The sequence below is a fragment of the Drosophila guanche genome, unplaced genomic scaffold (genome assembly GCF_900245975.1).
Source record: "Drosophila guanche unplaced genomic scaffold, DGUA_6, whole genome shotgun sequence".
Taxonomy (NCBI): domain Eukaryota; kingdom Metazoa; phylum Arthropoda; class Insecta; order Diptera; family Drosophilidae; genus Drosophila; species Drosophila guanche.
The window spans coordinates 4,810,053-4,826,254 of record NW_022995753.1 but is presented as its reverse complement, the minus strand read 5'-3'; the positions used below and the strand labels follow the sequence as shown (position 1 = coordinate 4,826,254).

The window sequence follows — 16,202 nt, the reverse complement described above, 5'->3', positions numbered from 1 at the left end:
ACAGAGAGAGATACAGAGAGAGAAGGAGAAGGAGAGAAGAAGCTGCAAAAAAAGGAAAATGAAATGGATTGGGAAAAAGTTTGTACTTTTATAATGTATTTAATTGTTTTTATATAATTAATGTAATTTTTTATTAGAGCACTTTTCTCTCGCACCCCGCCCCCGCCCCTAACTAATTAGCTAACTCCCCAACGCCAAGTATTCGCATGCGCCTCGTACACATACATATATACATACAATATATGTAAAAACCACCCTTATATACACCCACACATGCACACATGTGTACGCAATATTTATATATATATATATATATATATATATATATATATATATATATATGCCGAGCTGAGGAGAGGATCACTCCTTTGTGCTAGTCCTTTTAAAATGTTAACCTAAAGCTAGCTGTAATAAAATCAAATCAAAACGAAACGAAAAACTAGAAACGGTCTAACTTATTGTACAAATCTATCGTATTTATTAATCCTTCAAATAAAACAAAATTGGAACAAAGCCAGAGATGTTTTTTTCTTGCATTTTTAAATTTCATTCAAATTGCGCATTTACAATGTGCTCGCTGACTGAAGCTGCATGCTATTTGAGCAACAATTTGTTTCGATATACTACCCTTCCGGATACTACAGTACGATAGCTGGTCTCATCGATATTGTAGTGCGATAGCAGCGCTTCTCGGGCAATCAGTGTAACATATATTACATGGTGAAATAAAAAAGAGCTCACCTTCTTCCTTGCCAACTAGTATTAATTATATTCAGTATATAAGCAGTACCCTTGTGATCCTTCCAATTGTACTTCGTTTTCCCAATTGTGAAATTGTTTTGATTATTCCCGCGTAGTATTCCAATCAACCATAATAATGTTTCGATAACTGCACATCGCGACGGGTTTTGTTGCATATGGTGCGTGTGTGTGTGTGCGAATAACGCTCGCGTATGGATGTGTGTGTGTTGGCGTCTGTGTCTAGTCCGCGTTAATTTTCTTTTTGCTGTGCTATTTGTTGAATGAAAAGCAATTTAGGTGGAAACAAACATAATAACCAAACCGCGAAACAGTTCAAAACTATTGCACGGGTAAGCATCGTCAAATATTTAAACAAGCTGTGAAAGTTTAGTAACTGTAAATGTTGCAATTCTATGGTCAGGGGAGAACAGGGAAAGGACGGCTCAAATAACGCAAGGAAACGCGCACACAGATTATGGAGTTGTTTGACATGGTCAAAGCGGCACCGCCGCCACTACGAGTTCGTGAGAGTCCAAAGAACTCGAGAGGTGCCTCCCAATTGCCGGACACACCATCTCCGACGCCATCGACAAAGGCTGCCACAACATCCACAGAAGCCGCCGCCAGCGCCTCTTCATCGCCTCATTTGGGTAAGCATTTTGGACCGTTGTGTGTGTACCGGACCACCACAAAGATTTTGTGGCATGTACGCGCACACATGCACCGTTACCCTTGAACGTGCACACATTTCGATGTACGAATACACCAATACATGCATAGTATGCTCTTTTTTTTATGTAGAAATCATTAAGGATGATCCCGTGGAGCCATGCAAACGCTTGAAGGTTCGCCTCAAGCGCACAGTTTCCCGAGAACTCGTCGAAGGCAAAGAGCCGAATGGCAAGGACAATGATGATGATGATAATGATGTTGCTGTGGACGATTCCTTGCTGCATTCATTTCCGCCCAAAACCAAGGCACAGCAAAAGTCGTTTGCAGATCTACCCCGCATAGCGTCCAGCGGCCAGCAGCTGATCAAGCCGGTGTGCGTGCGGGTCAAACGTTTGACCACAGCTGAAATTGAGAAATTCACCACACCCAAGGGCAAGTCCCCAGCCACACCAATGTCCGGGCCACGCAAACGCGGTCGCCCCAAGAAGCTGCCGAATACCAGTGACAGCACAGATTCGTCTCCATCGCCGCCAAAGATGCCCAAGGTGCACATCAAGGTGCCATTGGTGCCGAGCGACACCAAAAGTCGTGCACATCATCACTCGCCGACGAAGACCAAGGGGCGGCTGGGCAAAAGTAAAAAAGCGACGACAACGACACAACGTAGCCAGGAGTTAATCAATCGTTATGGCTCGCGTTTCTTTAACTGCTATGTGAAGATAAAGCGTACACAGATGTCGCGGAAGCAGATGCAGTCGCAGCCCAAGGCAAGCGGCAGCGGTGGGCCAGCTGTGAGCAGGGATAAGAAGACGCTGAAGAACCCGAACAAGCGGCGACCTCGCAAGTCCAATCCGACGGTGTCCTTCAGCGAGTCTGTGGAGATTTTCGGCAGCTCGCGTCGCTCTGCGCTGGGCATGAGACTGATGCGAAGAGGTACACTGAAACCCACGCGCCTCCAGCGTGTGGATGCAACTGGCAATGTGCTGGAGGATATTGCCCTGGGCACACCAACGGGCAGGGATAAGCGCCGCTTGTGCAACGGTATCGCTTCGCCAAGTCGCAAGCTCAAACGTTCAGCATCGAGTGTTCCGGTCATGGGATTGGCCAGCCTGCGTCTCGACGATGATCAAAAGCCCGAGAACGAGAACGAGGACGAGAGTGAGGAGTATATCGGTAAGCGGAGCATTCAGCATGGTTCCCACGATTGTTTATCACATTTTTATACCCGGTACTCGAAGAGTAAATAGGCTATATTGTATTTGTGGGGAATAATGGTTGTATGTAACGCACAGAAGGAAACGTTTCCGATCCCATAAAGTATATTTATTTTTGATCAGCTTCAATAGCCGAGTCGATAGAGCCATGTCTGTCTGTCCGTCTGTCCGTCCGTCCGTGCAGATTTAGTACTGAGTGCCGGGTATAAAAGTTGTGACGCGTAAGAAGCGTCTCATACGTCCCTTCTCGTTTGTGTTTGTTTCAGTGCCCAACGAACTGCCGCGCACCAAGCGAGATGTCACACCGGTGCCCAAGAAGCGCAAGAAGATGTCCGTGACGACGACCATCAGCGACAGTGATTCGGAGCAGGAGGAAATGGAGCTACCTGTGCAGAAGGAGCAGAAGGAGGACTGGGGGAAGGAGCAGAAACAGCTGAAAAAAAAACATGAACAAATAATCCAAAAGGTTGTAAAAATGAGGAAATCACCGAAAATAGACGAACCGCTAACGAAAGCAGAGCAAACAGAGACAAACACACACGCAGCGACGCAGAAGGAGGGGCAGGAGAAGGAGCTGGAGCTGGAGCTGGAGGTGGAGTTGGAGCTGGAGCACACATTGGCAGCAAAGTGCAACATCAGCGCAGATAAATTGATAGCCCAAGTAGAGGCAGAAGCAGCGAAAGTCGCTGTAGCAAATGAAAAAGAAGACAAAGTCGAAGAGCAAACGGATCAAGACGCCAGCAACATAACCAATCAAAAGGAAGCAAACGCCGACGAAAAGGCCAACGAAGACAGCAGCCTCGTGGAGGAAAATGTAAACTCATTTAAGGAAAAGGAAAACGAAGAATGCAGCGTGCTGCCAGTGGAAATAGTACCCGAGGCGGACCTGGGAGCAGAGGTAGAGGTGGAATCGGAACTGGGACAAGAGATGCACAAGGCGAAAGAAGCCATCAAGGAGGAGGATCATCTGCTTGATCTGGTCGATGAGACGCTCCTGGATGAGCTGGTGCTGGAGGAGTCGGATAAGGAGGAGCAGGAGCAATCTCATGATAAACATGATATCGATGCGATTATGGATCTGGGTGCCACACTGGAAGTTGAAGTTGAGAGCAAGTCAGCAGCAGCAGCAGTAACAACGATGCTGTCGAATGAGGATGAGGAGGATATACTGGAGATACAGGCGTCACTAGAGGATGTGCGTCAGCTGCATACGCCCACATCAAGTCCGGGCAGAAGCGGCCTGACGCTAACCCATCCACGTGCAACGGTGCGCATCGATTCTGGCGACTCTGAGGCCAGTTTCAAATCGTTGAGCGCCGCGACCGATACCTCAATTAATCAGGAACTCGTTGTGACACCGCCACGCACATCGGCAGCCGCACCATCGCCCACCTTGCCCGATGAGCTCATATCCACGCACAATTGCAACATCAACAGCATCGATACAACGTCCCGTGGTGTCGCATCGCCAATACCAGAATCATACTTCAACATCGAGCCCGAGCGCACGTCCGAGGATGATGATCTTGGTCGCCTTGTGGGTGAGTTTTGGCGTTAGCTATCACTCCCTGAAGTGCCATGGTCTTAATCGATCTTGTCTAATTTCTTGTCTTACCGCCATAGAGCCCGACTTCAGTTTGAGCTCCAGCCGGCATGCCATCTCCAGGGGTACACTGGATGACATCATGACTGCATTAGACTCTTAAGAAGCTCAACAAATCATTAAACCATTACAAAATGGAATAACAAACACAAACACACACACACACACACACACACACACACACACACACACACGCGCGCGAATACTCTTAACAATTCAGTGAAGAATTGGCGACACAGGTCCTGCCACAAGTTTCTTTTTGTTTTTTTTTTTATTTTGTCAATTTCTTTATTTGCTATTGTTAATTGTTGAATATGATTTGTTTTTTAACTTTTTCCCTTTGCCGCTTAGTTGTTAGGCAACAAAAATAAATTTATTTTGTCTTTTGTAGATTTTAATGAAAATTGAATGTAGAACGAAAAAAATCTTCTACCAAAATTCTTCCTTGTGCTGCAGAAGTCGTTTTGGTTGAAGAATGTTTTAATTTTGAGTAAGGGCCTGTGGAGCATCACTAACACACACACACAAACACATACGACTAGCTATAACTGAACCCCGAACCCAGTCGATTTGTTTTTTGCTTTTTTTTGTAATTGTAATTGTAAATTGTAGTTGTATAGTTGAATGGGGAAGAGTTAAAGGAAGAGAACCTCACACACCGAAGCAAATGAATAGCTGAAAGGCATTGGAAAAGTTGCGACTCCAGTCGGACGCTCCTACGTTAAGCAATGGACGGCAATGAGCAGCAGCAGCAGCAGCTGCAAGAAAATTATGTTATGTAAACATTACTATATACATATACGCAATGTTTAAGTTGCTTAAACATAATGTTAAATATATTAATTATTTCTACAACTAATAAGTTTACTTTAATACTAACCCAAGCCAACCCCGAACTCACGTAGCAGCTGCAGAAATGTCCATCACACATCCATATGTAATTAATTTATATATGTGCAAAAGTACGTGTTGAAAAGCAGACTAGTTTTAAGCTCCAATGTATTACTAAAGCAAATACTATGCTATGTGTGTAAATAAAAATAGAAAGGATAGAATTTTGTTCAGTTTTCAGTTCAGTTTTGTGGAGAGCACCAGTCATCCGACCCCAGCCAAACACTTTACAAATATTCAACAAAATCTTGGTTATTGCAAGTTCCATTTTATTTTATAACGATAATTCAATAAGTCCCTAGGAAGACAGAACATAATTAATATGGAATTGTAATCCAATGATATCTGACTCTTACGACTTTTCTGGATTCTGGACACTGGAAAGTGATGCGATCCCCTGTTCCCCACATTCTCTATGCGCAAAGATGTGTGGCGGATCCATAAAATATTTTCCTTAAGAGTTAAATAAGTCAAAAATCCATCTCTCGAACTCGTGTTATGGTTATTCGTACACTTACCAATACTCATTGGCGTTGAAATTCATGTTTCCACGTGTGTATTGGAGTGTCCAAAGAGTAGTTACGGCCCTCATTATGCGTTGAAAATAGATCAAATGTGTAGTAGAGTGTCCGAAGAGTAGTTACGGCCCTCATTATGCGTTGAAAATAGATCAAATGTGTAGTAGAGTGTCCGAAGAGTAGTTACGGCCCTCATTATGCGTTGAAAATAGATCAAATGTGTAGTAGAGTGTCCGAAGAGTAGTTACGGCCCTCATTATGCGTTGAAAATAGATTGAAAGGATGGATAGGTATATCTAAATGGAATGAAGGATAAATGGTTGAGCTTAGAGTTAAGGAATTTGCGGAATCCACCTACCTTTTATGCGGAAAAAGCTTCAACAATGTGTTTGTGATGCCATCCACATCACCCACATCCTCACATCATGGAAGTGGAGGATGTGGGGAGGTACCATCAAGGCTTGGTAAGAAAGAAAGGTAAAATGTGTGGAAGTGTGCGTCTAGTGTTGTGTAACCTGCAAGGGAATGGGAAATGTCAAACTAAATAAAAGCAAATCGAAGTTTTGTCACTCAATTCTCTTGAACTTACAGATAATTTTGAACGGTTGAACGGTTGAACGGTTGGTAGGCAGAAATCTTAATTATCGTCCTCGTCCTTGACCTTCCGTTGTGCACGCTTGGGAGTGGGCTTTTGCATGGGTTTGGGCTTTCCCTTTGTAGGTAGCCTTTGGCTACCACGGCCAACAGGCCAACAGGATCTCGGATCGGGAGAGCCCAGCCCACCCAACTCTTCATGTTTCTTCATGGCCAAAAATGAATTACATACAATCACTGACTAAGGAAATACAAATAATAATTTAATAATTTAGAGGAGACTAGTATTTATTTTGTAGTGTTATTCGGTGTACAACTTGTTTGTTACTGAGAAAAGTGAGGAAAGTGAACGACTGGGCTGACAGTAGACAATATCCCAGGCAACTATGTTCCAAATATTTGTGTATTCTATTCAGAAATGAGTGCTTACAGTGGGGAGCAAAAGTGAGTGCGAGTGATGGATTGTTGGAGCACTTATTTAACTCTTAAGGAAAATATCTGACGGAACTGCCCCACCCGCGCATAGAGAATGTGGGGAACAGGGGATCGCATCAGTTTTCCGCTGACACTCGTAATAGTTACCGGAAACCAGAAAAGTTTTCAGTCAAGGTTTTCTGTTTCCAAATGCAATTTTACTATAAATCAATCATTTAAGTGTGAGACTTTTATGTCAAAAGATAAGACAAAGATCCACCAGTCCTTCAGGGTCAATTGGTGGCAGATAATTTAGTTTTTACTTGCTGCCGAATGGAGTCCTCCTCCTAATCGGAGGTCCAGACGTGGGCTACGGTCTCGTACTGCTTCAAGCGTTCGTTGTACTGGCCAAAGAAGAAGGCCTCGGTTTGGTAATGCTTGAAGAGATGATAGAAACCCTCATGGACGTACTTGTTGTTCCACACCCAAATGCAATGATTCGGGAAGTACGTGACAATGCGGTGTCTGCCGCGCACATCCAAATCGCAGAACATGTGCGTTGTGTGCAGGTCGTAGGGTGCATCCAGCTCAATGGCGACTCTCTTCTTGCGAATTAAGTGCTTCGCGGCAGCAGTTGTTCTCGATGCCGGAACTTGGGTCCCTTTGCTTGATTCCAGCTTGGTGGAGTTCACTAGGGCACCCAGGACGGTGGGGCTGTGCGTTGGCTCATCTCGTTCACTGGTGGCTGAATCGCGATCGGTGGAATTCGGTGGCAAACTTCTGGCATATCCACTCGTCGTCAGCTGTGACTGTCAATATATGAAAAATGAGTCGTAAAGGGTCGTAAAGAGGGTTACTTACCACGGCTAGTAGAGCTGCCAACAGACAATTTATTGGAAACTTCATTGTGTGGCAAACAAGGAATCTAAAGAACTGGTAGAAAACTACCAAATGTATGTACGTATTCCTGCAAAAGCACGGACAATTTGATTCGTTGCAAATAACGGAGAACGATCTCAGTAGAATCGAAGCTACTAAAAATCTTAATAATGATTCAAAGACAACTAAAGCAAATGCATAGAGAAACTTAACTTTAAATTTGAGTAAAAACAAACTCCGTATTTATTGTGTCTTGAACCACGGTGCGGCTTTCTCGTTTCTTTGCTGTGCTGTGCATTTGTGGGCTGGAAGCTTTTGCCTCACGCAGCCTGGCGTTGGCTAGACAGAGAAAGGTACATACATATGCCTGTAAGCTTACATCTACCTGCAGGTAGATCACTGCAGCGACCCAAAAGAAGCACAGCGAAGGGTCTGCTTGCATGTGTGAGTGAAGCGCTGAAAAGAGAATAGCGCAACTGGAAGAAAGCAAACGAGAGAAAGAGGAAGACACTAAAGAGGTTTGTCAGATATGTATGTACATACATATGTATGCATTGCAATTGTACATATGTATGCGTACAGCTGTACAGAAGTGAGACAACGTCGGAGCAGATCGGCATTGATACAAAATCCCAGCGTAAGCGTTTTACTAATTTGTACTTGATTTATTGAAGCTCATCTAAGTTCCAGCCGTGTCTGGTGTTCGTATACCTGGCCAAAATGGAACCCCTCCATCTGATAGAGCTTGAAGAGACGATAGAAACCCTCATGGACATACTTGTTGTTCCACATCCAAATGCAGTGATTTGGCATAAACCAGATAATCATGTGTCTGCCACGATCATCAAAGTCGCAGTAAAAATGCGATGTAAAAAAGTCGTAGGGCACACCGACCGCCAGTTCTCGCTTCTGGCGAAAGATGCGCGGCGTAACGGTTGTTGCTGCTGCTGCTGTCGGACCTTGTGAACTATTGCTGGACGCCCGTGCCGTAGAGTTGACCAGCGTACCCATGGTGGTGGTGGTTGTGTTTTGGGATGGCTCAACTCGTGCACTCGATGCTGATTGTAGCTCGGTGGAGCTCGCCAGCTTACCAATGCTGCTGGCGCTCTGTTCTTGTAGTCTCTTGGGGTTCCCTACAGTGGCGTTGCTTCTTTGGTTATCCTCTTTGCGTGGCAATCTTCTGGCATATCCGCTTGGCAGCTGTGACTGTTAATGTACCAAAAATGAATCGAAACGATATGGGAATGCTTGCCCAGTGAACACTTACTACGGCGAGGAGCGCTGCTAACAGGCAATTTAGTTGCAACTTCATTGTGTGGCAAAGGCAAGGTAAATGATTAATACAAGAATTATGACAAAAGCGAATTCCTGCTGTGCACTTAAAATTTGATGCGGTCTTATCAACTAACTGACAATAATCTCAAATTAAATGTTTATTTTTACATAAATCTTTCGCTTGCTCACGCTTGCGCCCGCTGGCTGCTGAGGAACTACTTATGCACACATGCACCAAAGCTGGCTGCTATGTAACCATCAAAGCTGTCTGCTTTTGAATCTCTTATTGAATGCAAGAAAGTCCTTAAATGATCGTTTATAATTACACCAAAGATTTATTGTCAAAATCATTACACAAAAAGTCGTTATGCATAATTATTAAATACACAAACCAAAACAAAAATATATTTCAAATGGAGATGATACTCATAATGGTTGCTTGCTTGTTCTCTCCTTAAATGGGACACAAAAAAAATAAATCATTATTCTAAACTGGTTCAATAAATCGAGTGTTGAAGCAATTGTATTATTTAATTTTATTATTATTTGTATTACTGTATAAACCGGTGACTATCACTTGCGCAAAAGTGGAGATATATTTTTTGTATGAATAAGTTTCATTTTTTGTTTATTTTTTTTAGGTTTTTTCTTGGTTTTTTTTTGGGGTTTTTTGTTGTGATGCTCATCTGGCCTGTAGGCGCACACGAAAACCCTCCTCACGCTTCAATATAATGTCCGCCTGGAGCTTAAAGTCAGACTCACTGAGGTCCGAGTAGACGCGATAATTCCGCAAAATAGTCGAGAGTAAAATTTTCAGCTTGAGCATGGCATACTTGCGCCCTAAAAATGGTACGAAATGGGTTAACAAAATGATTGGGAGTACCTGATAATAACGTATGCATTAACTAACGATTTAGTTGCAGTTTTGAATCATTTGTGCTACTATAAATGGAACTACTTACCCACACAACTGCGTGGTCCCGCTGAGAATGGCACAAAGGCATAATAATGCCGATTGGCCTGACGCTCGGGCAGAAAATTATCCGGATCGAAGACATTGGGATTCGTGTAGACCTTGGGATTGCGATGCAACAGCACAGTGGCCACCGTCACTGTGGCGCCACGCGGTATAACATAATCGCCCGAGTTCAGCTTCAAATCCTCCTGCAGCTCGCGTGCAATGAGCGGCACGGGCGGGTACATGCGCAGCGTTTCCATGAGGCAACGTTCCAGATATTTCATTTCGAGCGTGTCCTGGAACGTGGCTGGTCGCTGCGAGTCACCGAAAATGCCATCCAGCTCGGCAATCACACGATCCTGGATCTCCTGGTGTATGCCCATCAGCGAGAGGAAGAAGGATGAACCGGCGGCGGTGGTGTCATGACCCTCGAACATAATCGTATCCACCTGCTCCTTGATCTCCGTGTCCGTGATGAGGGCACCGTTTTGGGCGCTCTCCAGCATTAGATCGAGAAATGCCAAACGCTTCTTCTCCCCAATATCATTGTCCTCCACATCCAGATCGTCCTTGAGGCCCGCTGACTGGCCATACGAGAGCCCAGCCAGCCCAGGTGTGCCCTCACAAGCAGTCGCCGTCGCCGTCGTCGTCCCAGCACCAATCTCCGCCTGCTCCTGTCCACGCTCTCTCTCCAGAGCGGCCGCTTTGAGCTCACACTGGGCCAGGGATCCACGAGTGCCCTGCTCGAAGGCCGCCTTCTTGCTGCGAATGACCTTGGTGGTGAGGCCATGGATAATGCCCAGCAGACGCCCCTGTTCCTTATAGTACCGCGTCAGTGTAAACACAAACTCATTCCGCAGAAAGATGCTCCGATGTCGGGCATGGAGTATGTCGCACATTCGCATCACAGCCATTGCATACTCAAAGCCGGACTTGTCCTGCGTTTTCTTTGACACGCCCATGGCTGTCTCTGGAATAAGCCAAAACAAAATTAGAATTAAAATTCCCGCTGCGAAGTGGAATGCACTCGCCTGACCCAAGCGCCAATTGAACCTAACAATCAGACAACAGAGGCCTGAGACCCCCAACTCGTAAATAGAATGCATAAATGGATGATAGATCTGTGGGCACTCTCCATTGTGTTGTACGGAACTTGCAACCTCGATAGGTTCCTGCAAATATTCTTCAATTTTTACTTGCTTTGAGGCTTGCTGATTATGCAATGCAACTTTTGTTTGTTTTCGCTTTTCCTAACCATTTTTCTAGCATAAATTGCAGCAAATTTTCCCCAGTTTTTCAGTCTTAATTGCTAATTGTCCGTTTACGTCAGACAGCAGGAATATCAACCTCAGCCTCAGCCTCAGCCTCAGCTTCAGCCTCAATGGGCAGACAACGGACCGCAGCACCGGGCAGCAGTTGCATTCAAATTTTCCTGATTAAGCCGCTTAATGGCAATGCGACGTGCATTTAATTGCTCGGCCCAGCGCCGAGCTGGGGGGTTTTGGCTGCAATTCAAGTGCTGCGACAAAGGTACTCGTACTTAAGTGCTGCCGCTGTGCCTGTATTATGCAATGGCCTAGAAATCAATCCGAAATCGGTTGCAATAAAGCGACAATGTCATTAACATTTGGCCGTGTACAAAAATCTGCCATACAGTTGCGGGCAGCAGGCCAATTGTCCCACTCTGGCGCTGGCAGTTTCACCCACAACGAAACGTGTTTGGAGTTAAGTCTATTGCCGCCTGGCAAAATAAATATTTTTAAGTGATTTTCTAATGATAAATATGTGGCTTGGAGTTGAGTTTCCAAGTCCTTTGTCAGCTGTTGACTACCATCTGCTTCAGCTAAAATGTGTACCCATTAAAGTCCCAGCTAAGCATTTCATTGCTGAGGCTGCCCTAGAGTACCTAATGAAGCTTACGCATGGGGAAAGCAAAAGATCCATGCCAGCCAGGGCTCTCATTTGTCATTTGGTACACTTTCCAGTGTTGCAAAATGGCAGCATTTGATTTAGATTAGGTACACCTGCATGGACGAATTGTGTATATATGCATGTATGTACCTATTTCTCTTGTGTCCATTGTGCGAAATGACAAAAGCATTTAAATGGACAACAAACAGAAATTTTGTGATTTATGCAAGCTGTGGGAGTATGTAGGGAAATGGGTCTGCGCTCAATTGTGCCATGTCTGTATGTAGTACAGTTACTATACATATCTAACAAATGATGCATAAATGATATATAAAATAATGTGTGTACACGCATATGGCATGAGTCTGTGAATTAAATGTGTTTGAAGCGGATTTACGTGTGTGTGTGTGTGTTGAGTGTTGAGTGTGTTCTGGTGCGTGTGAGTTGACTGTACTTTTTGTGTAATCAGATACATGAGTGTTGGTAGCGATCAGCTTACCCAATAGAATCTCCACAGTCGCCTCGCTCATGTAATCATGACAATCAAATGTGCGGCCATCCTCCGCACGCAGCTTCCGCACCACATTGCGCGAGTTCTCGTTGAACAGCTCGATGAAGCTCTTCAAGACATTCAAATGGAATGTGGGTGCGATCAGTTTACGATGCGAACGCCATTTTTGACCTATCAAAGAGAGAGAGAGAGAGAGAGCAGGTTGGGGAAAAGAGATGAATGCAATTTGCTGAGGCTTGCCTCTCACCTGTGCTTATCAGCAGCCCATCGCCCAGCCAGGGCTTGAAGAACTTGTACTCGGATGCCTTGTCAATGTAGACATGGCTGCTGAGCAGCAGCTCCACATCACGTGGATCGTAGATGAAGACCACCAGCTTGGGACCGATCCACATTTTGGCAATGTGCTCAAAGGGTGCGCTCTTCCGGATAACTGTTTTGAAAACAGCTGCAAAAGCAAGCAAGCAAAATGGGGTTGGAGTCTCATTTCGATTCGATCAACACCTACATGAGGCGGGTCCAATCACATCGAACAGATGACCCACAATGGGCAGGCCACGCGGTCCCGGCAAACGTCCTGCCAGCCTGTACAGATGAGCGCGGGAGAGGCGCCAGTAGATGTACCACAGGATCAATGTGGGCAGCAGCAGGAAATAGAAGACGCTGCTCGGTGAGCCCATGGCGGCGTCTTTCTTAAGCACTTCCATGCTCAGCACAGTTTTTCTTGCTACTCTTGACCACTTCAACTTGAAAACAAACAACAAAAAACAGCAAAAAATACAACACAAACACAAACACAAACACAACACAACAACCAAACTCTCACACCCCACGAGACGGTGTCTGGAGGAGATGTTTTAGATGTTTTCCATGCGCGATTCGATTGCTGGATCTGTGCTATGTGGGAGTTTTTTTTGTCCCTCTTTTTCGGCCCGTTAACCGGATGTTTGTCGCTGCTCGTCCAGCGCACAAATGACCGATGCGCCCCCAAATGGCAGAGACTTGCCCCTCCACGCAAAAAAAAAATTGGAGAAAAAAAAGTGAGACAAAAATTAGACGCAAAATCAACCCACACACACAATGGCCGACAGAACAGGGGGTAGCAAAAACATATAAATCACAAATCACAAATGATCAACCGACGTCGCACACTTCGCGGGCCCTCACTTTGGGACTCACTAGCGACCGCCGACAGTGCAAACGACTTTTATAGCCAACAATGTGCCACAGTCCAACACAAATCAAACACAGCGCACAGCGCACACAACGAAGACGATAGGGGGGGGGGGGGGGGGGGGGGGGGGGGGGGGGGGGGGGGGGGGGGGGGGGGGGGGGAGGAGAAGGGATGGGATCGGTTGGCGTGGCTTGGCTTGGGGTTGAATCAGATGATGTGTGCACCAGCGCCACGAATACCACTGTCTGCAACAGTTATTCAAATATAGCGGGGCAGCAGTACAGTGTACGAAAGTTCGACTGGCAGCTTTGAAAGCACTCCAACGGTAAGCAACAGTTTGCTCAAAGCTTTGCTGCGACAGCAGAGGCTGGCAGATCTCGGGCAGCGCAGCGTAAAAGCTTCGTGCACCGGTACTCCGTGCAGCGACAGAGAAACAATTTCGTGTTTCCTATGCACAAGTGCTCGGCGCGCTGCAGCGGCAGAGAAGCAAGAACCGTTTTTCGACTTCGTGTCTGTTGTCTGTGCATACAAGCGGGGGTGACTGCGTGCCGACGCCGACGTCGACGCCTTCGTTAGGTCTCAAATATACAGTGGAAGATCGTACGATTCTCTCCATAAGCACAAAGAAATATGTATTCAAAAGGAGTTGTATCTATTCTTATTTGCACAAAATTGTATGGTTAACATTAAGAAAAAAAAAAGTGTATTATTTATATCTATTAATGTTTGTAGTTATTTATATATGCAATCACTTGCCCCCTCTTACCCCATTTAAATAAATAAATAATTATGCTGTGACCTCAGTACGTATGAGCAATATTATTGCTTAGAGATTTGACTAAGTATTCGCTATATGTATGTACACTAGACATTAATTTATGGAAGTCTGGCAGTGGCAGTACAGTAGCCGGGCAGACCAGTAACCCACTGTCAACCGAACTCAATTCAAGCCTAACTTTTCTGATATTTTCTCTTGATAAGTATATTTTTTCCCTCTCCCTTTCTCTAACTCTGCATGCGCCTTAAATTATGCTGCAGACAAATATTAGCATCTCGCTCTCTCTCTCTCTCTCTATCTAACATCCCCTATTTTTGCCTAGACAGATGACTCGTAGATGACAATTTGCAGCACTTTGGGCTTGTTATTTTGTGCCTCCTTCACCTCCTTTAGTATGGCATTGGTGATGGCCTCCAGCGCAGCTATGTCCGGGCTGTGATCGTTCTTCTTGCTGTTCCACTTTGGCATGGAAACCTGTACAAAAGAGAATGGCACACCATTCAGAGTTGAATTTGAGTTCATGGCGGTGGAAATACTTACAGTTAAAACTTTTTGTAGCGCTGCATAGTCCAGACCCGTGCCGGCTGTCTCGCCCAAGCGACGCAAAGTCTCCGCCATGGGACCGGAAAGTTCCTGCAAAAATAAAGTTGCACTCAGTTGCGCCAGTCGAAGAGCAAGGAAAACCCCCAAACTCCCCAACCCACCTGCAACTTGGCCCAACTGGTGGCATACTGACGCCTCACCAGCTCAATAATGGTCGATGTCAGCGCCAGTCCAATTAGAATGTACAAAGTGCAGAGCAGCATATAGTTGGGTTTCTCTGCAAAACAAAGCCGAAAAACAAAACACATTCAAAGGGAGTACAAATGAAACAATGTTGCAACACTTACTTGGCACCAGATCACCGAATCCAATGGTCGTCATGGTTATAAAACAAAAGTAGAAACCATCGAAGAATGTCCAATCATCCTCCCAAAGCAACAGCAGACCCGCACCGGCAGCCAAATAGACGCCCAAAAAGCCAACAGCCAGTATGGCATAGAACCAGGTTTTGCCAATGAAATTGGTAAACTTTGGCTTGGCTAGGAGACGGGGGGAAAAGAGTCAATTGATAATGTAAAATGGAGGCAAATCTGTGATTACTTACTGGGCATATGTTTGCCGAACACAGAGACAGCGGTGGCGAAGAGACGACCCCAGTCGGCAATTACCGTCAGCGTAAAGGGTATGCCAATGAGGGCGAAACAAATGCAAAATACACGTCCGCCGGTTGTCACGGGCACAATGTTGCCATAACCTGGAAATATCATAAATTAAACAGCTTCCAGCTTCAGTTTAGTTTCTGCTGGCACTTATGTGCTTATCGTACCTATCGTTGTTAACACAGTCGATGAGAAGAACACAGCTTGCAGTATGCTCCAGCGCTCGTAGGGCTCTGGAAAGTCTTTATCGGCCACAATCAGCAGCCCGCCCTCGGCCGCCAGTTGCACTGCCTGCCAACAAAAGGATGTGTTAAATGACTTCAATGAATTAGAGTTGAGGAATGCCAATGCTGACCGCTTCATATTTTGCCAGTTCAAATGACAACAGCTCGTTGAGATTATTCACTTCGGTGTTGTTCAAAATTGTGCTCATGAAGCGCTCTCTGTGGGTCTTCACCACGTCCTTCAAGTGGGTCAAACGTTGCACCTCAGCTGGACGTTCCAAGTGGCGGAAGATCTGCAACAAAAAGCAAATAATTTTGAAAAAAACAAAAAAAAATTAAAACCAATTAGTTTTAGCATAAAGGAAATGTATTCGCAAATATTGTGCCGTTTTTTGTGTGTTTGATCTTTCACATCTTACGTGCGAGAAGAAAGAAATTCAAATTCAAATCCAAATTCAAATTCAAATTCAAATCCAAATCTTCATGCGAATTTCTCGCACATCATCACAATCAATTTTGTTTAACTTGAAGCCAATTTCCCAGTGTTTTACTCTCTGTCTTCTCTTCATTTTGTTGTTGCTGCTTTCGCTATAAAAATAGTTGTTACAAATCGATTTCGATTTCGATTTCGAATTTATTTTTAACA

At 45.0% G+C, this 16,202-nt stretch overlaps 5 protein-coding genes and 1 long non-coding RNA gene across 6 annotated transcripts in view; 1 reads left to right on the top strand and 5 right to left on the bottom strand.

Annotated features, from left to right (window-relative positions):
- The first annotated feature begins 722 nt into the window (after positions 1 to 722).
- On the top strand, positions 723 to 4,620 carry LOC117588630 (muscle M-line assembly protein unc-89). The gene is made up of 5 exons (XM_034280059.1): positions 723 to 1,091; positions 1,163 to 1,391; positions 1,543 to 2,586; positions 2,894 to 4,168; positions 4,251 to 4,620. Exons 2-5 carry the CDS (start codon positions 1,217 to 1,219, stop codon positions 4,331 to 4,333), a joined length of 2,577 nt encoding a protein of 858 aa, XP_034135950.1. The 5' UTR covers positions 723 to 1,091; positions 1,163 to 1,216; the 3' UTR covers positions 4,334 to 4,620.
- Positions 4,621 to 4,820: 200 nt separating this feature from the next.
- LOC117588635 lies at positions 4,821 to 6,550 on the bottom strand. Its single transcript, XR_004574151.1, has 6 exons — positions 6,229 to 6,550; positions 5,998 to 6,154; positions 5,640 to 5,935; positions 5,478 to 5,574; positions 5,111 to 5,419; positions 4,821 to 4,988 (listed from the first exon to the last, which is right to left on the bottom strand). It is a non-coding gene; the product is annotated as an uncharacterized LOC117588635 (long non-coding RNA).
- Positions 6,551 to 6,887: 337 nt separating this feature from the next.
- Positions 6,888 to 7,690, bottom strand: LOC117588634. Its single transcript, XM_034280064.1, has 2 exons — positions 7,509 to 7,690; positions 6,888 to 7,456 (listed from the first exon to the last, which is right to left on the bottom strand). The coding sequence occupies exons 1-2, from the start codon at positions 7,551 to 7,553 to the stop codon at positions 6,995 to 6,997; spliced, it is 507 nt and encodes a 168-aa protein (XP_034135955.1). The 5' UTR covers positions 7,554 to 7,690; the 3' UTR covers positions 6,888 to 6,994.
- A 470-nt stretch (positions 7,691 to 8,160) lies between these two features.
- Positions 8,161 to 9,262, bottom strand: LOC117588633. The gene is made up of 2 exons (XM_034280063.1): positions 8,794 to 9,262; positions 8,161 to 8,732 (listed from the first exon to the last, which is right to left on the bottom strand). The coding sequence occupies exons 1-2, from the start codon at positions 8,836 to 8,838 to the stop codon at positions 8,202 to 8,204; spliced, it is 576 nt and encodes a 191-aa protein (XP_034135954.1). The 5' UTR covers positions 8,839 to 9,262; the 3' UTR covers positions 8,161 to 8,201.
- A 181-nt stretch (positions 9,263 to 9,443) lies between these two features.
- LOC117588631 (cytochrome P450 4g15) lies at positions 9,444 to 13,345 on the bottom strand. Its single transcript, XM_034280060.1, has 5 exons — positions 12,687 to 13,345; positions 12,429 to 12,626; positions 12,170 to 12,352; positions 9,764 to 10,729; positions 9,444 to 9,641 (listed from the first exon to the last, which is right to left on the bottom strand). The coding sequence occupies exons 1-5, from the start codon at positions 12,883 to 12,885 to the stop codon at positions 9,484 to 9,486; spliced, it is 1,704 nt and encodes a 567-aa protein (XP_034135951.1). The 5' UTR covers positions 12,886 to 13,345; the 3' UTR covers positions 9,444 to 9,483.
- A 721-nt stretch (positions 13,346 to 14,066) lies between these two features.
- The window catches only part of LOC117588632 (TWiK family of potassium channels protein 7), a 16,493-nt gene continuing 14,357 nt past the window's right edge, over positions 14,067 to 16,202 (bottom strand). The window contains exons 2-8 of the mRNA XM_034280062.1: positions 15,688 to 15,849; positions 15,500 to 15,623; positions 15,278 to 15,427; positions 15,021 to 15,212; positions 14,835 to 14,950; positions 14,671 to 14,763; positions 14,067 to 14,604 (exon numbers count right to left, since the gene is read on the bottom strand). Of these exons, the coding sequence (XP_034135953.1) occupies positions 14,449 to 14,604; positions 14,671 to 14,763; positions 14,835 to 14,950; positions 15,021 to 15,212; positions 15,278 to 15,427; positions 15,500 to 15,623; positions 15,688 to 15,849 (993 nt within the window). The 3' untranslated portion in view covers positions 14,067 to 14,448. The remainder of the gene's footprint in view (positions 14,605 to 14,670; positions 14,764 to 14,834; positions 14,951 to 15,020; positions 15,213 to 15,277; positions 15,428 to 15,499; positions 15,624 to 15,687; positions 15,850 to 16,202) is intronic.